Source organism: Macaca nemestrina, chromosome 5, assembly GCF_043159975.1.
Source record: "Macaca nemestrina isolate mMacNem1 chromosome 5, mMacNem.hap1, whole genome shotgun sequence".
Taxonomy (NCBI): Eukaryota; Metazoa; Chordata; class Mammalia; order Primates; family Cercopithecidae; genus Macaca; species Macaca nemestrina.
In genome coordinates this window covers 14,756,558-14,781,765 of record NC_092129.1, presented here as the reverse complement: position 1 = coordinate 14,781,765, position 25,208 = coordinate 14,756,558, and the positions used below count along the sequence as shown (strand labels likewise).

At 36.0% G+C, this 25,208-nt stretch overlaps 1 protein-coding gene across 7 annotated transcripts in view; it reads left to right on the top strand.

The window, feature by feature from the left end:
• LOC105492062 (WASP family member 1) overlaps positions 1–23,972 on the top strand; it is a 74,013-nt gene extending 50,041 nt beyond the window's left edge. For 6 of the 7 annotated variants that reach the window (XM_011758927.3, XM_011758924.3, XM_011758925.3 and 3 more), the window contains 7 exons: positions 10,377–10,511; positions 15,105–15,258; positions 16,578–16,695; positions 18,211–18,383; positions 20,236–20,415; positions 21,571–22,199; positions 23,114–23,972. In XM_011758927.3, coding sequence (XP_011757229.1) covers positions 10,377–10,511; positions 15,105–15,258; positions 16,578–16,695; positions 18,211–18,383; positions 20,236–20,415; positions 21,571–22,199; positions 23,114–23,271 — 1,547 coding nt within the window. In that variant the 3' untranslated portion in view covers positions 23,272–23,972. The remainder of the gene's footprint in view (positions 1–10,376; positions 10,512–15,104; positions 15,259–16,577; positions 16,696–18,210; positions 18,384–20,235; positions 20,416–21,570; positions 22,200–23,113) is intronic. The other variant, XM_011758928.3, reaches the window with a different exon arrangement.
• Positions 23,973–25,208: the final 1,236 nt, after the last annotated feature.

Below are 25,208 nucleotides of genomic sequence, written 5' to 3'. Positions count from 1 at the left end.
TTTTGCTTGGTTATTATCACTATTTACTCTGTTTAAAGGCCTCAACTATTTGTGTTTTCAAACACTAGTATCCATCTCCTTATATATATAATCAGTTTAGGGAAATATTTTTATATTAGCAAAGATCTAAAGTGAAAGGTATGGGGTCATTACTAGTCAGAGGAGTAGGCTAGTCAAGTGGTTGTCTAAGAGACATTAGGATATAAGTCAGGAATCTGATATGCAATGTGGTGTGAAAACAGCAAGTGAACCTGGCCTCTGGCAGAAGTCAAGCAGGTTGGCCAGAGAATAAAGGCCAGTGAAAGAGGCAGATTAGAGAAAAGGAGACAGGCAATATGTTCTCATTACAAATTTACAGAATAGAGCAACTTGGTTAAAGAATTAAACAAATTATTTTCTTTTTTTTTTTTTTTTTTTTTGCTTTATAAAACAAATTATTTTCTAATCTAAGTTTAATCAGAAAATTTTAAAAATAAATCTGGTCTGTCTTTTGCATTGAAGGATTAGCTTTTTCATAAGACATTGATATTTCATTTTAAAGGTAAAACAAGGTGTTCCTGGCAGAGATAATATCTACCAAGTGGTCCTAGATTTATCTCATCAGCCATATAAATTCTGATAAGCAGGCTTGGCTTTTCTTTTCCTTTCAACTTTTGTCCTTTCTTTTATAATTGAGTACTTAGCACAAGAGGTTGTTAATCTAATTTGGTTCCAGTAAGAAAGTTTAGGCATACATCTGTAGCGAGAGCAACATAAAAAGTTAAATTTGAATATTCTCTGTGAGAGTACTAGTTTTTTGCATTACCTGTGAAATAGTAAGAATAAATAAAAGGCTATTTTATTTTAATTTTGTTTTAAGTATATTCCTTCCATTCGGTGATTATTTTTTTCAGTTTAGTGAATCACTAAAATATTGTATTGTTTACTTGAGACTAATTAAAAAAAGTGTTAGAGTTCCCAGATTAAATATGATTAACTATATTGTTTAAAGATTTTTGCATATTTTTTGTGACCTAGCATGGATTGATTCAAATATAACATGATGTCATATAAAATTTGTTTTATATACATTATGTATATACATAAGTATATAAACAAGTTAATATTAAAATTCATGTTAAGAAATAGAAATGGCATTAGTAATTTTGTATAAAATATTTCTTAAAATAAAGATGAATTCTGGATCCAGTACAGGCATCTTATTTTAGGTATATACCCAATATAGAATTTAGAACTAATATTATGATTAAGGGTGATAATTTGCAGTACTAACCCATTTGTTACAAAACTTAAAGATGAAAAGTTAAGGAATTTTTAAGTCTATATAGTCTATATAAGCAACATCTATCAGCAGGCACATGGTTATGCTGTAGCCAAACTCTGAAAATTATAAAAACCTAGTAACAATATAACTAAATTAGATGTTGGATGCTTCACTTTTAGAATCAGAGACCTGGAAGGCATCATTTAAGCAGTTTGTAGAGATTCAGAAAGAAAGAGAAAACCCATAAAATACTGTAGCAAGGTGTGACAATAGTTTACCGCCCTGATATTAACTTCTCTGGCAGCTTTCCCACCTGACATAGTTGAGAATCTGGAATTAAATTTAAAAGGCCTCTAGATAGCCAGAATAAATAAACTCACGCACTAAAGACCATGCACATAAAATAAGCAATTGATCCCTCTCTCAAAACCTGTTTACTTTTACTTTGATAGTTCAAACAGATTTGATGATGTGGTTTCCAAACAGTTATGCTTCAGGGGATAAAAGGAGGAAGCATGGGAGGAGATACCAGAAGGAGGCATCACTGAACCCAACCAAAAGGAGGTAGTTTACAGGAAAGGACAAAGTGATGTAAGGGAAGATGCAACATAAAAACTGGGAAGAAGCCATTTAATGTAAAGCAAATATCTTTATCCATTTCAAGGCTGTTTCTGCCTAGGATAATATTTGATTTTCAAAATTCATGCCCATGAGTCCCTAAGAAAAAATTAAATTATATTTAATTTTATATTCCATTTAAGAAGAGGGAAGCTTAGAATACATTTCACAAGTTTCCATCCAAAATAGTTAAAATAACAATTGATGTATTAGATAATCTCTGAATTACTTAGAAAACTTGGCTATCCAAAATGTTTCTAGATAATGGAGATTTTCACTTTGGTGCTATTATTAGTACAAAAAGTGCTTGAGAGTATAGCAATGAAAGTAAACTGTGGGGATCTACATGGCTTAGGGCTGGATGTCTTCCTGACCCTTTCCTCACAAAAATGTACTTCCTTTTTTTATTTTTTTGAAACAGAGTCTTGCTCTGTCACCCAGGCTGGAGTGCAGTGGTGCAATCTTGGCTCACTACAACCTCCACCTCCCAGGTTTAAGCAATTCTTGTACCTCAGCCACCCAAGCAGCTGGGATTACAGGCAAGTGCCATCATGCCTGGCTAATTTTTGTATTATTTTTAGTAGAAATGGGGTTTTGCTGTGTTGGCCAGGCTGGCCTTGAACTTCTGGCCTCAAGTGATCCACCCACCTTGGCCTCCCAAAATGCTGAGATTACAGGCGTGAGCCACCATACCCAGCCAGTACATCTGTTTTTTAAGAGATTTTTCCTAGTAGAACATAATTCTGTTTATATTAGGTAATTACCACAAACCTATAATTCACTTTGTGTCAATTTCCTCTTGCTCATTTTATTGCTTTCTTAATGATGCAAGATTTTTTACTCCTTAGCTGAGCTAGGTCCGGGTTCTTGTCTCATGACGAGGAAGAATTAGGCACACAGATACTCGAAGAGTGAATGGAGTAGAATTTATTAAGAGAAAGGAAAGCTCTCAGCAAAGAGAGGGGTCCTGAAAGCAGGTTCCAGGTTGCCCCCTCACAGTTGAATACAAGGGCATATGTCCCCTCACAGTGGAATACAAGGGCATACATATGTATATAGAAGCTGATGGGGCTGGGTTCCCTATTTGTATAAGGCACAAATTACTGGTGGCTTCACCACATTCTCCCAGTGCACATATAGGCCCTTAGTTCGCTGTGGGCATGTTTAGGCAAGCCCCCTGTGCAAGTTCCCTTATCTGCCCAAAGCATCTGGTGTAAGCACTTGTAGGGTGGGTCAGAGAGTCTCTGGGGACCCTTCCCTTACTGTCTGCCTAAAGCAAGCTAGCTAACTCCTTTCATTAACAACCATTGGGATTCTGCATACCTAAGGGATCTCTTCCCCTGGCTTTTCTCTTATTGAGTATAGTCAGTTCTTATTGCCAAGATTAGTCTTTTTCATCTCTGTATCTATACCTAGCATTTGTATCCCTACCAATTGTTGAATAAATGAATAACTTTATACCTGCTTTTTCTTCCATTTGGGTTGCTTCCCCTATCTGCCAGAGAAACTGTCTCTGGATGTATCTTGATCACCGAGTAACTTTTGACACCTGAAAGTGAGGTACTTCTATCTCTGCTGTGTTGCTGTTACCTTATATTAAGAGCTGCCTGTTATTGAGCTCCTCTGTATTAGGTGCACTTCAAGTCTCTTTGCTTACTTCTTTTAGAGACAGATATTTTTATTCCTATTTTACGGATAAGGAAATTGATACCAAGGTCTCACAGTGAATAGAGCAAATATTTGGACTTATTTATTAAATTGCTTTAAATATTTGTTTAAATGTCTGGTTCTCCCTCTGTTCAAAATTCAGTAATGACAGGGATCTTCTTCCAGTTATTTTGTTTTACTCTTTTCAGTAATAAGAACTTACACAACTAGAGGAATACAGTGATTTTAGATTTATCTTTTTTTTTTTTCAGAAATTGTAACGAGAGTGTAAAAGATCTCCTAAATTTCTGAATCTGTATTTTGGGCATACCTGAGACAAGTCATTTACTAGGTCTTTGATGAATCTTGGGTTCTTCCATTCGGCCTAAAATTTATTTCTACCTAATACAAATGCTGATTATATAGCTGATTATATATAAATGCTGATTATATATAAATGCTACAGTCTACATATAAATGCTTTCAGATTGACAGGCATATTATTTGCATATATATTTGCATCATAATCTTCTCTAACCCTCCTCAGGTGGACAGATATAGATAAAGCAAGTAATTTCCATTTTAACATTTAACAGGAAGTAGTAGAACAAGGTTTAAAAGCAAGCTTCCCACGGTATCTCTTTTCTTTCCCTCCCCCACTTTGTCATGGCTGGGTGACTTTAGGGTTTAAAGTTTAAAATACAGTTGGCCCTTGAACAATGTAGGGGTTAAGGGCACAGATCCTCAGTGAAGCCAGAAATTTACATATAACTTTTGACTCCCCCCAAAACTTAACTGTCTATAGCCTACTATTGACCAGAAGCCTTACCGAGAACATAAACTGTTGCTTAACATGTATATTTTATGTTGTATGTATAGTAGTATACTATATTCCTACAATAAGGTAAGCTAGAGAAAAGAATATGTTATTAAGAAAACCATAAGAAAAAATGTACTTACTGTTCATTAAATGGAAGTCATAAAAGTCTTCATCCTCGTTATCTTCACATTGAGTAGGCCGAAGAGGAGAAGGAAAAGGAGGAGTTTGTTTTGCTGTCTCAGGAGTAGCGGAGGCAGAGAGGTGGAGGAGGTAGAAGTAGTAGAGATGGGCACACTGTTGTAACTTTACAAAAGCACATCTTGGTTTCTGACTTTTTTGCTTCTTCATTTCTCTAAAAATGTTTTTATATGGTACCAATCCTCCTCTTATTTGCTTTAGTTTCGGTACCTGTATCACAGAAGGGTTCATGTTGTAAAATAAATCAAAAGTAGTCTTGGATAAGTGGAACCCTTTTGACAGATTCTCTAATGTTAATTTGTTTTCTGACACCACTTCTTCTATGTCGTCTTTTTTTGGGGGGGGGGGTGATTCCATTTTTTTAAATCTGAGATTTGCTCCTTTATTTTTTATTTGTTATTATGCTTTAAGTTCTAGGGTACATGTGCACGATGTGCAGGTTTGTTACATAGGTATACATGTGCCATGGTGGTTCGCTGCACCCATCAACTCGTCATTTACATTAGGTATTTTTCCTAATGCTATCCCTCCCCCAGCCCCCCACCCTCTGACAGACGCCAGTGTGTGATGTTCCCTACTGTGTGTCCATGTGTTCTCGTTGTTCAGTTCCCACCTATGAGTGAGAACATCTGGTGTATGGTTTTCCAACCTTGTGATAGTTTGGTTAGAATGATGGTTTCCAGCTTTATCCATGTCCCTGCAAAGGACATTAACTCTTCCCTTTTTTAGGGCTGCATAGTATTCCATGGTGTATATGTACCACATTTTCTTAATCCAGTCTATCATTGATGGACGTTTGGGTTGGTTCCAAGTCTTTGCTATTGTGAATAGTGCTGCAATAAACATAGTGTGTACATGTGTCTTTATAGTAGCATGATTTGTAATCCTTTGGGTATATACCCAGTAATGGGATCACTGGGTCAAATGGTGTTTCTAGTTCTAGATCCTTGAGGAATAGCCACACTGTCTTCCACAGTGGTTGAACTAATTTACACTCCCACCGACAGTGTAAAAGTGTTCCTATTTCTCAACATCCTCTCCAGCATCTGTTGTTTCCTGACTTTTTAATGATCACCATTCTAACTGGCATGAGATAGTATCTCACTGGGGTTTTGATTTGCATTTCTCTGATGACCAGGGATGATGAGCATTTTTTCATATGTCTCTTGGCTGTGTAAATGTCTTCTTTTGAGAAGTGTCTGTTCATATCCTTTGCCCATTTTTTGATGGATTTTCTTTTTTTTCTTATAAATTTAAGTTCTTTGTAGATTCTGGATATTAGCCGTTTGTCAGATGGGTAGATTGCAAAGATTTTCTCCCATTCTATAGGTTGCCTGTTCACTCTGATGATAGTTTCTTTTGATGTGCAGAAGCTCTTTAGTTTATTTAGATCCCATTTGTCTATTTTGGCTTTCGTTGCCATTGCTTTTGGTGTTTTAGTCATGAAGTGTTTGCCCATGCTTATGTCCTGAATGGTATTGCCTAGGTTTGCTGCTAGGGTTTTTATGGTGTTAGGTCTTACATTTAAATCTTTAATCCATCTTGAGTTAATTTTTACATACCGTGTAAGGAAGGGATCCAGTTTTAGCTTACTACATATGGCTAGCCAGTTTTCCAGCACCATTTATTAAATAGGGAATCCTTTCCCCATTTCTTGTTTTTGTCAGGTTTGTCCAAGATCAGATGGTTGTAGATGTCTGGTGTTATTTCTGAGGACTCTGTTCTGTTCCGTTGGTCTATATATCTGCTTTGGTAGCAGTGCCATGCTGTTTTGGTTACTGTAGCCTTGTAGTATAGTATGAAGTCAGGTAGTGTGATGGCTCAGCTTTGTTCTTTTTCCTTAGAATTGTGTTGGCTATGTGGGCTCTTTTTTTGTTCCATATGAACTTTAAAGTCGTTTTTTCCAATTCTGTGGAGACAGTCAGTGGTAGCTTGATGGGGATGGCATTGAAACTATAAATTACCTTGGGTAGTATGGCCATTTTCATGATATTTATTCTTCCTATCCATCAACATGAAATGTTCTTCCATTTGTTTGTGTCCTTTTTTTTTTTTTTTTTTTTGTTGAGCAGTGGTTTGTAATTGTCCTTGAAGAGGTCCTTCACATCCCTTGTAAGTTGGATTCCTAGGTATTTTATTCTCTTTGAAGCAGTTGTGAATGGGAGTTCACTCATGATTTGGCTATCTGTTTGTCTGTTATCAGTGTATAGGAATGCTTGTGATTTTTGCACATTGATTTTGTATCCTGAGGCTTTGCTAAAGTTGCTTTAATCAGTTTAAGGAGATTTTGGGCTGAGACGATGGGGTTTTCTAAATATACAATCATGTCATTTGCAAACAGGGACAATTTGACTTCCTCTTTTCCAAGTTGAATGGCCTTTATTTCTTTCTCCTGCCTGATTGCCCTGGCCAGAACTTCCAACACTATATTGAACAGGAGTGGTGAGAGAGGGCATCCCTGTCTTGTACCAGTTTTCAAAGGGAATGCTTCCTGTTTTTGCCCATTCAGTATCATATTGGCTGTGGGTTTGTCAGAAATAGCTCTTATTATTTTGAGATACGTCCCATCAATACCTAATTTATTGAGAGTTTTTAGAATGAAGGGCTTTTGAATTTTGTCAAAGACCTTTTTCTGCATCTATTGAGATAATCATGTGGTTTTTGTCTTTGGTTCTGTTTATATGCTGGATTACATTTACTGATTTGCGTATGTTGACCCAGCCTTGCATCCCAGGGATGAAGGCCAATTGATCATGGTGGATAAGCTTTTTGATGTGCTGCTGGATTCTGTTTGCCAGTATTTTATTGAGGATTTTTGCATCAATGTTCATCAGGGATATTGGTCTAAAATTATCTTTTTTTGTTGTGTCTCTGCGAGGCTTTGGTATCAGGATGATACTGGCCTCATAAAATGAGTTAGGGAGGATTCCCTCTTTTCCTATTGATTGGAATAATTTCAGAAGGAATGGTACCCGTTCCTCCTTGTACCTCTGGTAGAATTCGACTGTGAATCCGTCTGGTCCTGGACTTCTTTTGGTTGGTAGGATATTAATTATTGCCTCAATTTCAGAGCCTGTTATTGGTGTATTCAGGGATTCATCTTCTTCCTGGTTTAGTCTTGGGAAGGTGTATGTGTCCAGGAATTTATCCATTTCTTCTAGATTTTCTAGTTTATTTGCGTAGAGGTGTTTATAGTATTCAGCTGAGATGGCTAAGGGAGGTTCTGTATTTTACAGAGGGCCGGCGGACTGGCTGGAGTGCAAACTCTCCAGGGCACGTTTTTATCATGATGACAGTGTAAGAGAGAGAACAGAAGCACTCAAGGCTTAGGATCTGGACTGGCACACTCCCACTTCCTTCCACTATTTCATTATTTCCTTGACTGACACTGTTACAAACGCTGTGAGGTCATGCAAAACATTTGGACACAGTTTTCTAAAATTTTATGAATTTGTTGTCTTGGGCTTGATGGTTTTCTTGGCTTTTTCAGTAACAACTATTACATCTTTGATGATATAATCCCTCCAGACTTTCATGATGTTCTCTATTGGGATTCTCTTCCATAGTGTTGACAGTCTTCCATAGAATACTGTGTGTAATGAGTCTTAAATGTCCTTATGACCTCCTGATGTAGAGGCTGAATTAGAGCTGTCATGTTTGCGGGCAAGTGGACCACTTTGACACCTTCAGTGTGAAACTCATGGAGTTCTGAGTGGCCAGGGATGTTGTACAGTTATCACAAAAATTTTAAAAGACAGTCCCTTAGTGGCAAGGTACTTCCTGACTTCAGGGACAAAATGTCAATGGGACCAATCCGGAAAAAGGATTCTCATTGTCCATGCCTTTTTATTGCCTTGCCTTCTTCTTTTGGCCTTCTTTTCCCTTCAAGGCTTGAGGTTAGCAGCTTTATAGATAAGGGCAGTTCTGATGATAAACCCAACTGCATTTGCACAAAACAGTAGAGTTAGCATGTCCCTTCCTGCCTTAAATCCTGGTGTTCACTTTTTCTTACTAATAAATGTCCTCTGTGGCTTTTTTTTTTTTTTTTTTTTTTTCTGGAATAAGACATTCTCATCTGCATTAAAACTCAGTTCAGGCAGATATTGTTTCTACTCAATTTTTTTCTTTTTCTTTTCTGTTTTGTTTTGTTTGTTTGTTTCTTTGTTTTGAGAGAAAGAGAGAGAAGGTCTCACTTTGTCACCCAGGCTGGGCTGGAGTACAGTGGCATGATCACAACTCACAGTAGCCTCGACCTCCCAGGCTCAAGTGATCCTCCTGCCTCACCTCCCCAAGTAGCTGGTACTACAGGCGCATACCATCGTGCCCCACTAATTTCTGTATTCTTGGTTGACATGGGGTTTCACCATGTTGTTCAGGCTGGTCTCAAACTCCTGAGCTCAAGCAATCTGCCCACCTCAGCCTTTCAAAGTGCTGGGATTGCAGACAGTCATACCTGGCCAATTATTATTATTATTTTTTTCAAGCAGCATACATGGAAACCAATTATTTTCTTAATGGCATCTGGGAACTGATCTGCTGCCTCTTGGCTGACAAAAGCTGCACCTTCTCTTGTTGTGACATTTTTAAGGCCAAACCACTTTCTAAAAGTATCAAACCATCCTTTGCTGTCATTAAATTTTCCAGGTTTAGATCCTTTACCTTCCTTTTGCTTTAAGTTGTAGTATAAGGACTTCACTTTTTCTCAAATCATGTTAGAGTCTATATGTAGACTTTTCTTGTAACAGCCATGCACCCACAAAAAGTGCATTTCGATACAAGATTAAAAGATATTCACAAAAAAGTACAAGGTTTTTGTGTCTGCTGATGTAGCTGCAGCAATGGCTTCATGATTTTCCTTTTCTTTTTTTATAATTGCCCTTAAGTTTGATTCATTTATCTTGAAATGCTAAGCAACCACAGCTGTAGACCTCAATCTGTGGTTCATATCAAGCAAATCAACTTTTTCTTGTAATTTTATGACTTTCCTGTACTTGAGAGTACTTCCAGCATCACTGGTGGCACTTTGAATGAGTCTCACAATGTATTCAAGGTTTACAGTATTGCATAAAACATGGTGAAAAATACGCAAGAACCATGAGAGATTACTTCCTACTCTCATATACAATTTATGGAGAGAGAACTGCTCAAACAGCATTTTAAGTGGATACAACACTAGCGCTAACTGCAATATCAACAGAGGGTGGCTATAAAATTATTACAGTAATACAGTATTACTACACTTAAATTTATTGTTATGATTTAGTACTATTAGGTTGGCAAAAACCGTAATTACATTTGCACCAACCTAATACATCTTTACATTTCTTTATGTTTCTCTTGACTATGAGTGGCATTATGTATGTTTGTGTTTTGTGTGTAAATTTTGATATGTTTTAACTTTTTATAATAGATTTCTGTATATTTTGTGGTAGTAAATAATAAAATACACTCATATTTACATATATTTTATGCATTCATAACGTATCTTTAAAATATTTTTTAAATTTTTAAATATTTTTAGGCTATGTGGTTTATCTGCAAATTTTTTCAAATTGTCTCAAATCTCTAAAATTTTCAGTGTAATTATTGAAAAATATCCACATGTAAGTGGACTAGCACAGTTAAATGATTTTGTTCAAGGGTCAACTGTAATTCCAAATAAATGCCAAATTCAACAGGACACCAGTTTTAATATTACATTGTTCAATATTTATCTCTGATCACAAAGTATCTGAGGCAAATATCATGCTAGATTTCTACTGCTTGCAAAGATAAAAACTCAGTGCTCTGGATATTAAATTTTATGATACATGTTTCATTTTTGCTTAGGTAAATATGCTGAAGATATATTTGGAGAATTATTCAATGAAGCACATAGTTTTTCCTTCAGAGTCAACTCATTGCAAGAACGTGTGGACCGTTTATCCGTTAGTGTTACACAGCTTGATCCAAAGGAAGAAGAATGTAAGCTTATTAATATTGTATTTTCTTCTGTGTATATATTTTAAGTTAGATGAGATGAATGATATATTTAAGAACAATATTAATCATGAATGTATTACAGATCATACCCATGTCCTTTGGTGTACATATTGTAATAAATCAGTGAATTATCTAAAAATGCCATCGGTATGACTCTCCTGGCTTTTCTTTTCTACTGTTTTAAATCTCTTCTTTTTGTACACTAAACAGCTCCTAATTTTGGCATAAATAAGTCATTTTAACCAGATATTTTCCTCCATTCTCTTCATTCTCTTTCTCTTTTCTCCCTTATAATTTATTTGTATACTTTTGTCTTAGAAATAAAAACTATTAGAAAATTACCTGAAATCTTTAGGTTTGACTCTTCAAGAATGTAACTACTTTTTTTTTGAGACAGAGTCTCACTCTGTCACCTATGCTGGAGTGCAGTGGCGCGATCTCAGCTCACTGCAACCTCCACCTCCCAAGTTCAAGTGATTCTCCTGCCTCAGCATCCTGAGTAACTGGGATTACAGGTGCCTGCCCCCATGCCTGGCTAATTTTTTTATTTTTAGTAGAGATGGGGTTTTGCCATGTTGGTCAGGCTGGTCTCAAACTCCCGACCTTGTGATCTGCCTGCCTCAGCCTCCCAAAGTGTTGGGATTACGGGCATGAGCCACCGCACCCGGGCATATAACTGCTTTTAATATGCTTTTTTATGTGTATATTGCTAAAGTCTTACTAGTTATTTAACTGAATGCAACTTCCTACTTTAAATGAACATTTCAAAAACAAATTGCCAGTATGTAGGGTGTAAACATTCTATACCAAGATATTAAATCAGGAATAATCAGGTAAGGAAGCCACCCTATAAGCTAAAATAACTGTAGAAACTTCAGTGGTAAAATCATGTTTTATGCCTTGATAGAATACGTTCAATGCCGATGTTTCCTAAATGCCTCTTTTTGTTTGTTTTACAAAAAGAAATGTAATACTAAGAACATAATTTGCACTTATCTACCACAGAGAATTGTTTAATGGAATTTCTTACACTCTCTTCAAAATATGTTTGTTGCATTAAATAATATATATGCAAATTATATAATAGATATAATTTTTCGTGTAAATGCAAATTATATAATAGATCTGAACTTTAACAATAAAAATACTAAAGGATGTCACTGGAAAGAACAAAAATATAATGTAATGACGGATGTCTTAGTGATGGAACCAGCTATTTTTGAAATAATCTAATGTGTAAATAAGGAGAGGTAAATACTTGGCACACTAGATTTCTACCACTTGTAAAATGTAAACTCAGGGCTCTGGATACAAGAAAAAAAGGAATAATACTTAAAAAATAGCTTTATTAAGATATATTTCACAACCTACCTATACCTTGCAGTTCACCCATTTAAAGTTGAAGTGTACAGTTCAGTGTTTTTTAGTATATTCAAGTTATGCAACCATCACCACAATCAATTTTAGAGTATTTGTATCACTTCAGAAAGAAGCCCTGTACTCATTAGCAGTCACTCTGTTTCCCCTTCAGCTCAACCCCTAGCAATCACTGATCTTTCTGTCTGTATGGATTTGTCTGTATGGATATTTCATATGAATGAATAGTACAATATGTGGTCTTTTGTGACTGACTTCTTTCGTTTAGCATAATGTTTTCAAGGTTAATTCATATAATGTGTATTTATATTTCCCTGATGGCTAATGATGTTGAACATCTTTTCATGTGCTTATAGGCCATTTGTATATCTTCTTTGGAGAAATGTCTATGTAGTTCCTTTACCCATTTATAATTTGGATTGTGTTTTTATTTTTGACTTGTTGGAATTCTGTGTATATTTTGGATCTAAATCCTTTATCAAATAATGATTTGCAAATATTTTCTCCCATTCTTTAGGTTGTCTTTCTTGGTGGTGTCCTTTGAAACATGTGCATGTATCAATACATTAATTACACCTCATGGAATTCTTGAAGTAAAATCATTGTTAGTGATGAAAAAATACTTTATGGTCATGCTTTCAGATATATAATTTATAGCCAAAATTTGTTTTTTAGATAGCTCAACTATTTCTAACTTAAATATAAATTTATGCCATCAAATAATAGAGAAATACACGGGCAGTTCTCATATGTAACAGAAATAAAAGTCAACATTTAGTTTCAAAATATTGTTACATTTTAACAAATGTCTTAGAACCACCGTTAAACTTGAAAGTGAAAATACAGATAACAGTAAATAAGATGTTTGTGTTAAAAAACAAATTTTAATATTTCAACAACTATACTGTCAGAATTATACATAGTTTCCTTTAAAATTTTGTGGAGCAGTGGGGGAAGAATTCAGAATCTAAAAGCTGAACTACTTCATTTGAAATTGTTTTGGAGAGGTTGTATTGAAGGAGTTTTCAGTTATTTAACCTTGGTTTTTTAATTCAGTGGGAGTTCAAAAAAAATAACATCATGTGTACAGTACTAAATTGCATAGTGTGGTATCAGTTTTTTTTAACCATTTTGTAGTAACTGAAAACTATCAATTTCAAAAATATTTTTAAATGAATTTTAAACAAAGACTTGTACAATTATATTTAAGTCAATTATGTTTATAAACATTATACCGATTTATTGCTTTATAATTCTATTTTATTACTATCAGATGTTACTGTTGGCAAGTGGAAGGGGCTTCACCACAATGGTCAGTTTATAGACAAGCGATAAATGGGAGGAGTTGAAGGTAGAAAAGTACAACATGCTTATTACTTTACATGTTTCTTATATCCTTTACCAAGGAAGTTTGGGGAGACTAAACACTAGGTTTCATCTTAGTTACGTACTTATTGATTAATAAGTGGGGTAGGAGAGTGGCAAGAATTGATCCACTTTGACTGCAGAAAACACAAGCCACTTCTGCCAGGAGCCTGCAAACAGTGTGTGGTATTGTGGCAAACAAATTAGCCTTAAAGGCAAACAGATCTGACTTCTGTGTTCTGGCTCTTCTGTTTATTAACTGTTTAACCTCAGGTCAGTTATATACTATGTCCTAGCCTTGGCTTTCTTGTAATATTTCAAAATGGAATAATTCATATCTTACTGAATTATGAAGATTAAATGAAATGAAAGTTAGTGAAACCATCTAGCACATACAGTACGTACTCATTAAATACTGTATCTCCAGTGCCACTTTTTAGTGACAGTGGGGAAAAACTTTTTGCTTCTCTGAATTTTATTTTAGTATTTATAAGTGTGTTACAGGTCATGCAGCAGTGGAGTTGCTAGAAATGCAGTTATGGTGCCGCCGTTGCAGAGCCAGCCTATTGCACCACCTGTGCCATTGGTCCCGTGTTCATGTTGAGTGAATTTACTTGAGAAGATGATAGGAAAATTATTTTAGGGAGAAGGATAACTTAAGAATTGTTGGCCGGACGTGGTGGCTCACACAGCACTTTGGGAGGCCGAGGTGGGCAGATCACGAGGTCAGGAGTTCAAGACCAGCCTGGCCAACATAGTGAAACCTCATCTCTACTAAAAATTTAAAAAAAAAAAAAATTAGCCGGCCATGGTGGCAGTTGCCTGTAGTCCCAGCTACTTGGGAAGCTGAGGCAGGAGAGAGGAGGAGGACGGAAGAGGAGGGAGGAAGAGGTTGCAGTGAGCCGAGATCGCACCACTGCACTCCAGCCTGGGTGACACAGTGAGACTCTGTCTCAAAAAAAAAGAATTGTTAGGATTGTTATACTGACCTTGCTATGAGGGTATTTGTCTGTATACTTAAGGCCATATTAAATATCTAAGAAACTATTTTTTAATATCAGGAAATCACTCTAAGAATTAAGAATGCAGCATTTTTGTGTATTTGTTATTTTAACATGCTGCACAGTTCAAAATAAATGAAGTTATTTTTAAATCATCACATATGTGATGGGGCTGTGCTAGTTACTAGGAATACTAATGTATAAGATAGTCTGAGTCTTCAAGAGCTTATAGTTAGGTAGAAATCCTTATAGTACAGATAAAATATAAGTTAAAAAGAATAATATAGATCACCCAATACTTAAAAATATTTCCTTTACAGTAAAGTTTGTTTTAACTTGATAGTACACACAAAAGATTTATAGCATACGTAGTGTAGAGGTTAACAGCGTGTTTAACCCACAGTGCCACTAATAAGTAAGTAATTCCTTTCAGAGTTACTGATGTAAGCTAAAAAGAAGGAATAAAGGGAGATGGAAAAGAAGATTAATAGGAGAAGAGAACCTAAGTTGGTGGGGGCCCATGATGGCAGGTAGAAGAAAGAAAAAGGTATATTTGGTTGAAATGTAGATATGTTTCAGATGTCTTTAGGGCCTTCTGAGCCCTAGAAATCAAAGGTTAATTAAAACCTATCTGATTGGGAAATTAGGCACAGAATGATAAGGGTAAATATAATGATAGAACATTTATAATGTGGTTTCTGATTCATAAGCCACTAAGGTCACAACCTCTTGAACCGTGCTGACTTTTAGACAAATACAGTATATGAATTTGCCCTTATGTTAAATCATCTTAGTAAAATAAAATAAAATGAATTCTTGATTTTTGTTTCAGTGTCTTTGCAAGATATAACAATGAGGAAAGCTTTCCGAAGTTCTACAATTCAAGACCAGCAGCTTTTTGATCGCAAGACTTTGCCTATTCCATTACAGGAGACGTACGATGTTTGTGAACAGCCTCCACCTCTCAATATACTCACTCCTTATAGGTAGGTAGGTTAATAAATGGTAGCCCTATTATTTATCTCAGACTTCAGATTGAAATGCTAAATCCCCAAACATTCTTTATTTCATTGGGCTTCTAGCCAACACATAGAGCCCTCTCTGTCCACCACCTTTGGAAAAACCTTTGTTTTATTCACTGGATGAATTCCTAAGATTCTGGCATACAAAAGACAAGACCTATTCAAAAGAGTTGTTTTGACAAGTTAAGAAAAGCCACTGGTAAACTTATTAATATAAAGAGATAAGGAGTCATTATTGTCCTTTTAATTTAATTTTTAACCAAATGGAAGAAGCTCAAATTTCTGTCCTTCTAACAAAATAAACGTTATAATTTTTGCTTGTTTTGTCTACTCTTTTTTTTTTTTTTTTTTGAGGCAGAGTCTCGCTCTGTCACTCAGGCTCACTGCAAGCTCCACCTCCCGGGTTCATGCCATTCTCCTGTGTCAGCCTACCGAGTAGCTGGGACTACAGGTGCCCATCACCAAGCCCGGCTAATTTTTTGTATTTTTAATAGAGACGGGGTTTCACTGTGTTAGCCAGGATGGTCTCCATCTGACCTCGTGATCCGCCCGCCTCGGCCTCCCAAAGTGCTGGGATTACAGGTGTGAGCCACTGCGCCCGGCCTGTTTCGTCTACTCTTGATTTGTGTGCATTAACTTCTTATATAATGAATAGGTAGTACCTTAAAATGCTTTTTACCACTTTGAATAAAATCTGGAATTATTTAACCTTTTTTTGAAGTTCTTTCACGTGGTTTGTTAAATGGGTAATTTAAGATGTATGACACACCCTGAATAAAATAGTATTTAGAGAGTTATTTGAAATTATAAGTCAGTGTGCAGATCATTAGATATAAATGTGACTATTAGAATGACTATTACGTGATGTATTTTGGATTTAGTAAGATAAATCATAGTATTGGCAGAAACTTCAAAATTTCTCTATTCTAGATGATGTTATTGTCTTTTCAGGCTTTTATCTTTGGCAGAGCTATTTGTAATTATTGGAATTGCCCAAAGGACTTTTGAGAAAATTTGGGATTCAGCAGAAGTTAGGGATGAAAATTGCCCAGCTGTACTTTGAAGTATTAGTACTAACTCAGAAAAGCATCTGGTTTTCCTCTTTTCTTTGTTTCCTCAGATTTGTGAGAAATTTTCTATTGGTGCAATATTCAATTTTATTTTGTCAATATTTTAACAGGAGCTGTATTTTATTGATATAAGAGGATAAACATTTTAGTGAAATTATTTCTGTTCTGAGTGCCTAAGTCTTACTAATGTGTGTTTTAATTGATACATTTCAGAGATGATGGTAAAGAAGGTCTGAAGTTTTATACCAATCCTTCATATTTCTTTGATCTATGGAAAGAAAAAATGTTGCAAGATACAGAGGATAAGAGGAAGGAAAAGAGGAAGCAGAAGGTATTACAAGAGATTAAAAAATTGAGGTTAATTTTTGTATATTTGTGTTTTGTTGCATATATTGAACTTCATTAATCTTGTATTTTGACAGTTTTATTTTATTGGGTCCATATAGTTAAATACTGAAGTCTTTATAACTCCACAGAAAGAACACAGTCTGATGGGGAGCAGATGAGCAATTAGGTTATTAGAGTATGGCATAATAAGTGCCGTAGCAGAGGTATGCATAAAGGGTTTAGATAACACAGAATAGCATCTGCTTTAGCTAGCAGCCAGGGTAAACACTTCCAACAAAGCTTATAATGAATCTTGAAGAACAGATAGGAGTTAGTTAGGTGGACCAAGGAAGAGAGGAACATTTTGGTAAGAAGGAACAATGGAATCTTGTACAGATATTGGTAACGTAGATTAAGCTAATATTTTCTGGCTACAGAGCACATCCTAAACGTTTCTCTCCTAAATGTGTTGGAGAGGTTATTATATTCACATGAAATTTCTGTTATTTCTGTTGTCATTTTCCACTTTCTAATAAAATTCACTTCTATCTGCTTTATATTTCATGTTAATGATAACTGAAAACACAGAAGGTTGAAGCAAAGTTAGATTTAGGCTGAATTATGAAGGAGGCAAGTTCTGTCTTTATCATCTCTCTGGTTCTCCTGTAACTATCTCTGCTTTCCCTAATCCCTGTATAATGCCGTTGTATTGTCTTCTTTGCTAGATGGTAACCCAGTATTCTAGCTAACATTTGCAAACTAGTGACTGGCAAGCCAGATTATGCCTGTAGGGAGTGTTTCATTTGCCAAACACAGAGGTTTTTAAATTTTGGAACTAGAGTGCCTGAGATGGACATATCTGTCTAGCTCACCACATGCCCCATCTTACACCCGACTGACTTCATTCATGTATGTTATCCGCTTGGCCGCTTTGGGCATTTGAATTTGTTACACTTACTCTAGCCCTTTCTATACTTTCTCCCCCAGTTTTGAATCACTTTTTGTTTTATTGTTTAAAGACAATGTTTTCTGTTGAGTGATATAGTTATTATGGGTTAATTAGATAATTGAATTTTTTTCTAATGTGTTGGCTAACTAATCAGTTACTTCCCAGATAACATAACCTTAGTACATTTTTACATTTTGATTAGAGGTAGGCAATGCCATTAATGGTAGAAATTTCAAACTAATGCCTGTGGAGCAAGGGTTCATGAATCTTTTTTCATGTGAAAGACTTTCTGACCTCAAATTCTATTCTTTAGGCGTACTATTTTGTGTCTGGCGCCATCAGTTCGAATTAGGGGTTAAACAAAACATGGCAGGAAACTGGGAGTGCAGCACACTGGCTAAGATTTAACTCGGAATGTACAAGTGAACCATTTCTGTGTTACTTTTACTATATTACGATGACATTGTCTTTTTTAGTGTTGATGTTAGAATGTTATTTTGATTGTTATAACCTCTTTTTTAAAAAATTAGCACTTAAGCATTTGACTTTGTTTCAATACATCTGTTATAGCAGAAAAATCTAGATCGTCCTCATGAACCAGAAAAAGTGCCAAGAGCACCTCATGACAGGCGGCGAGAATGGCAGAAGCTGGCCCAAGGTCCAGAGCTGGCTGAAGATGATGCTAATCTCTTACATAAGCATATTGAAGTTGCTAATGGTCCAGCCTCTCATTTTGAAACAAGGTTTCTTTACTTTTGTTTTTGTTTTTTTAAAAAAATGATAAAACATTGGCTTTATTTGTAATATCTGTACTTCTAAGTCTTGAGTCCTAAACTGTTGAACAGGCAGACCCTGTTATAAATATAGAGATTACTTCAAAATCCCTACCGCTGTGGGCCTACTAAAGTCAGGCCTTGAGCAGGTCATTTTCATACCTGGACTTTAGTTTTGTCATCTGTAGAAAGAGGTGGTTGGAGTGGCTGATCTTTAGGGTTGTTTTAGCTTTAGTGTGAAATCTCAATAGTCTCTCAATATTTCGGGCACAGTCTGCTAGAATTTTGTAATGGAAGTGTAGGGTCTGGGATTTTTTTGAAATACTATTGATTTACTGCATATAAAATAGGAGTGAAGAAGGGGTTCTGTTTTGTTCCTTTTGCTTTCCCCTGTCTTCCTTTCTTTGCCACATCACCCACCTCAGATACATTAGGACTTTCAAACAAAAGTACTCATCCCTTTTGTAGAAAAGAATAGGTCTTTTTCCTTTCTCAGTGGCCAGGGGCCCTAACTAAATAACATACTACCAGCAAACACATTAAACTGGCATCTCTCTATGAAGACATTTACTTGGGTATAGTCATGTTTGTTTGTTTGTTTTGAGACAGAATCTCGCTCTATCACCCAGGCTGGAGTGCAGTGGTGTGATCTTGGCTCACTGCAACCTCTAACTCCTGGGTTCAAGCGATTCTCCTACCTCAGCCTTCCAAGTAGCTGAAATTACAGGCACACGCTACCACGCCCAGCTAATTTTTGTATTTTTAGTAGAGATGGGGTCTCACCATGTTGGCCAGGCTGGTCTTGAACTCATGACCTCAAGTGATCTGCCTGTTTTGGCCTCCCAAAGTGCTGGGATTGCATGCGTGAGCCACTGTGCCCAGCCTAGTCATATGATTTTTTAATGGAGAAGAGCTTAAGGTTTTCTTTTAAGTAATATACATATAAATTATTGGGCCATAAGTGTGCAACATCTTGACCTATTTTAGGAGAAATATACATCTGAGAGATACTATTTATCTGTATTACTGAAAGAATTGACATTAAAAAATTATACACACATTTATTTCTACTACAGTTGAGTAATTAAGGTATTTATCTGGCTCACTAAATACAGTAATTTCTGACTTGCTGTGTGTACATCTGTTAAATCCAACTTTGTCCCCAGAATGTACTAGTAAATATTTATAAATCTTAACATGTTCGAGGTATCTGAAATTTTGCTTACATCTAAGTCACATGTTGCTATGTTACTCAGCTGTTTTCTGAGTACCCTTGCACGTTTAAAACAGCAGAAGGACAGAAACAATATAGCTAGCCACCTCTGTGCTGTTAGTATCGGGGAGGCCTTTCTCTCTGGTGCAAGACTTTTAGAAGTCATTTGAGAGCACACTGAGATATACTAATAGTAGAAAACTCATTTTCCTATTCTACCTTTCTGTCATTGGCATCTTCTTGTAAAGAAAAAAACTGAAATAGAGGCAGATAGCTTTCCACACAATTTGCTAAAAGTTAATTATTTTCTTGTTTATTAGATTATGTATGTAATGCTTTTCATCCTGTGAGTTGAATTAGTATTCTGTTATAAAATAATAACTGATGGTCATCATAGTAGATCTCTAAATCAACAAGTAAGGGTTACATTGTGAGCAGCATTCTTTGTTTTAAAAGCAGGATTAATGTAATACTTTTCTGAAAGTTTCTTAAAAATAGTTAAAATGTTGGCATTGAAAGGATAAACTTTAAATATTTAATATCTCATGTAGAACACTTTTCCTCCCAATAATTCAAGAAAAATTCACTGATACTATATATTTCTTTTAGACCTCAGACATACGTGGATCATATGGATGGATCGTACTCACTTTCTGCCTTGCCATTTAGTCAGATGAGTGAGCTTCTGACTAGAGCTGAGGAAAGGGTATTAGTCAGACCACATGAACCACCTCCGCCTCCACCAATGCATGGAGCAGGAGATGCGAAACCGATACCCACCTGTATCAGGTATGTTGGAACAAGCATATGATGTTTTATCTTAGGAGTCAGTAACTTTTTCTTTCAAGGACGAGATAGTAAGTATTTTTGGCTTTCAGGGCTTACAGTTTTTGTCACAAGTACTCAATTCTGCCATTGTTGCATGAAAGCCACCATAGACTATACATAAACAAATGTGTCTGCATTTAAATAAACTCTGTTTATAAAAACAGGGAGCAGGTCTGATTTGGTCTGTGGGGCATTATTTGTAATCTTCTGGTTAGAGCTGACACACTCTCCTAGGAAAATTTAGCTAATAAGAATTTAAAGACTAAAGCCTGTTTCATTTTATTATAGTGTTGTTATTAAGCATATCATGTGCAGTGTATTAAGAAAAATTAAGGATTTTTTGGAATGTGGGTAACAGTCTAAGAAATGGGAACCAAAGATGTGATTATTAATACTAATTTGGTATTAAGGAAAATACTTAAAGAATTTCAGAGAGGATTGGCAGTTGCTCATAATAATCTTTCTGTAAAGCTATTTTGAAGTTTAATCTTGTCAGTTATTATCCAAATGATAAATTTCTAATAGAGAAATATTAGGGAAATTTTCTAATAGAGATATAGAGATCAGCTTTACAATTTTCAGTTAAAAATCCAATTTTCTATCACTGACTCATTTGATGTTCCATCTTCAGGAAAAGAGAGAGCTGTGAATTTCTTTCTGTGGTTTGTAATTAGCTGTCATTGATGTAACTGAAATAGCATATGATGAGACTTAATAGTTTCAGTATAAATACAGCATTATATTGGCCACAAGTATTGCTACAAAATTGCATTATGATCAATGTTGAGTCATTACAGAGACTCCTGTCAGTATAGAATTGAGCATTTTATTTATCAAAGTGAGCATAAAATGTCTGAGTGGATGCAAAAGTTGCATGAAAGAATGAGACTATTTAGACTATTACAAACCAAAGCACCACTCATTAACTTTTTTTGTTGATGTGCTTTTAGTTCTTTTTTTCCCTAAATACTGTTGAAGATGTTAAATTTCTATAGGAGCATGTTAATGGATCTATTTTGATATAATTACAGATAGTCATTTATAGTTTGTGTGGTTAGATTTTCTCTTTAGGCTTTTCTCTTTTAATAACTTGCTAGAATCTCTTTGTCATTTCAGTTCTGCTACAGGTTTGATAGAAAATCGCCCTCAGTCACCGGCTACAGGCAGAACACCTGTGTTTGTGAGCCCCACTCCCCCACCTCCTCCACCACCTCTTCCATCTGCCTTGTCAACTTCCTCATTAAGAGCTTCAATGACTTCAACTCCTCCCCCTCCAGTGCCTCCCCCACCTCCACCTCCAACCACTGCTTTGCAAGCTCCAGCAGTACCACCACCTCCAGCTCCTCTTCAGATTGCCCCTGGAGTTCTTCACCCAGCTCCTCCTCCAATTGCACCTCCTCTAGTACAGCCCTCTCCACCAGTAGCTAGAGCTGCCCCAGTATGTGAAACTGTACCAGTTCATCCACTCCCACAAGGTGAAGTTCAGGGGCTGCCTCCACCCCCACCACCGCCTCCTCTGCCTCCACCTGGCATTCGACCATCATCACCTGTCACAGTTACAGCTCTTGCTCATCCTCCCTCTGGGCTACATCCAACTCCATCTACTGCCCCAGGTCCCCATGTTCCATTAATGCCTCCATCTCCTCCATCACAAGTTATACCTGCTTCTGAGCCAAAGCGCCATCCATCAACCCTACCTGTAATCAGTGATGCCAGGAGTGTGCTACTGGAAGCAATACGAAAAGGTAATTTTCTCAGCTCCATGAAAAGCATTGCTATAGTAGCATTGGAAACTTTCTAAATATTTAAGACAAAAATGTGTTCCTTATTTATAAAATTTTAGGTGATCATGTTGTGTACAAATGGCCTTTAGAAAGTAAAGCTATATCCAACTTATATTTAAAATCATTTTCCAGAAAATAGATCACATTTGATCATTTTATTTTCATGCTTTGTAGGTATCCTTAAAATGTTTATTGAGTGAATGAGAAATTTAATATATCAGACTTGTGTTATAGAATATTTAATTAAAACCCTTTATATTATGCTTAATGTGTATATTAACTCCTTTAAAAATAGTATTTTCTTCAATGTTAAGGCTGTTCATTTCGGGTATCCATGACACTTAACTCTACCAGATGCCTTTAAAGGAGTGAGGTTCTTCCCTTAGTAACAAAGGAAAGACTTCTCATATTCATTCATTTATTGTCATTATTTCCTAAGCAATGACTGTAGGCCAGGCACTGAGCATATAGAATGAATAATAGTGCCTTTCCCTCAAGTACAATGGATAATGAAGCCACAGAAAATATATTCAACAATGTTTAATTTATTTGACCATTGGGATGATAGAAGAAATGTACCACCTCATTAATTTTTTAGGGGGTGGTAAGCAAGGAGGTATAGTAGACCATGATGGATAAATAAACTTTAGATACCTACTGGGATACCTGGTAAGTTTTACCAACTAATAACACAGATAACATAAAGATTTAATGCCTCTCTCAGTATGATTTCTTCACATTCTTTTCTGATCTTTTTATTTTTCCTATTAGTATTTCTCATGTGTATTTGATTTTATTCCAGAAATGTTAATAATATCAAGTATTTAGTATTTAGTATTTTGATTTAAATGAATGGTTTGGATTCACTATATCAGGTATTCAACTACGCAAAGTAGAAGAGCAGCGTGAACAGGAAGCTAAACATGAACGCATTGAAAATGATGTTGCCACCATCCTGTCTCGCCGTATTGCTGTTGAATATAGTGATTCGGAAGATGATTCAGAATTTGATGAAGTAGATTGGTTGGAGTAAGAAAAATGCATTGATAAATATTACAAAACTGAATGCAAATGTCCTTTGTGGTGCTTGTTCCTTGAAAATGTTGGTCATTCTAGTGTTTTGCTTTCTTTTCCTTATAATAAATGACCCTTTTCCTCCATAACTTTTGATTTCTAAGGAAAATATTAGCATACATTTCAAACTAAATGTTTTACAGTGGCTTATCTTTTTCTTCCCCCTGAAAAGACTAATTTGGTCAAATAAACCACTAAGTATTAAGCATGGACAGCTGTTGTTAGAGTAGCAGATTCAGTTTTTTGATATATCTTAATTGTGTACTTTGTGAATTTTAATTTAAAGAAGGCAACTGAATTGAAATCTTGAGGGCAGCTGTATCTATTAATGAGCCTTATTCCATTTCCTGATGTTTTAAAAGAAGAAACACTGCCTTGATTATATGAATACACTCAGAAAGTACATTTAGCTTGTAGTGTTGAATTCTCTTAAAGGAATGCTTGAATTTTTTCATTATTGTTTTATTGTTTTTATATACTTGCCTTATTTGAATGTTTAGCAGTATCCCCTTCCCACTTATATATTGTGTGATATGATTTTGCTTGCCTATAGGAGTTAAAAACTTTTCCATGTGAAATACTCTGACTTAAACATACATGTAACTTACATAACTGTTAAGAATAACAGTCTGATTTAATAAATGGTTCATTTTAAAAGTTCATCAGTGTTTCTGTTTGAATAAAATGATTTATCATAATTTATCAAATACTCTATGGTAGGCTTTAAATAGTGAATGAAAATTTAAAAAACACTTAAGCTACATAATTTCCTCTTAATTGCACAGCTTCATATTGTCTACTGTATAAGGTAGCTTTTATGTTATTTTCCTCCTAAGTTCATAAACTCTATATTTCTCAACTGTTTGTGGTTTTAAATTAAAACCTCAACTTGTCATCTAATTTCAGCAAACCTTAATTTCAGTTTAACAGTGTTCTTGAAATTACGTTTTGCAGCCAGGCATGGTGGCTCACGCCTATAATCCTAACATTTTCGGAGGCTGAGGCTGGTGGATCACTGGAGCCTGGGAGTTTGAGACCAGCCTGGGCAACATGGCGAGAACCCCGTCTCTACAAAAGTGTACAAAAATTAGCCGGGCATGGTGGGGTGTGCCTGTAGCCCCAGCTACTTGGGAGGCTGGGGTGGGAGGATCACTTGAGGCTGGGGAGGTTGAGGCTGCAGTGAGCTGAGATCATGCCACTGCATTCCAGCCTAGGCAGAGTGAGACCCTGTCTGGAAAAAAAAAAAGAAAAAAGAAAAATTGTATTTTGCAATGATAAAATGAGTTAATGTTTGCACAACTTAGATTTAGGGGTGGAGGGGAAGCACCATTAATATCAGATTACTTCATTTAAAGAAACAACTCAACGAAGTTTGGGTAAGTTGATTGTAGAAGTGACTGTGGTCTTCAGCCTTGCCTATATCTACTCCTTTTGCAGTACAATTTCCAGTTCTTCCCATCAAGAGGTGAGTTCTGTTCCCACGCCCTTGAATCTGAGTGTCCCTGAAACTTGCTTTGGCTAATAATAGCATGTAGCAAAAGTGACGATTGTGCCAGTTCTAAGCCTGGGTCTCAAGAAACCTTGCAAGTTTTAGCCTTCTCTCCTTCCATCTCCCTACCTCCCTCTCTCAAACCTCTGCCATGAGAATAATCCCAAACTAGCCTGGCTGAAGATCAGAAACCTCATGGAGGAGAGGTATCTCAGGTGAGACCATCTTAGACCAGCCAAGCCCAAACTCGCTTGCTGGTGGTAGACAGATAAGCAAGCCTGGACAAGGTTAGCCTAGACTAGCCCAGCCCAGCCCACTGATTCAAAATTCATGAGCAAAAATAAATGCTTATTGTCTTACACCTAAGTTTTGAGCTGCCAGCATTATTGTGGCAATAGATGGTTGAT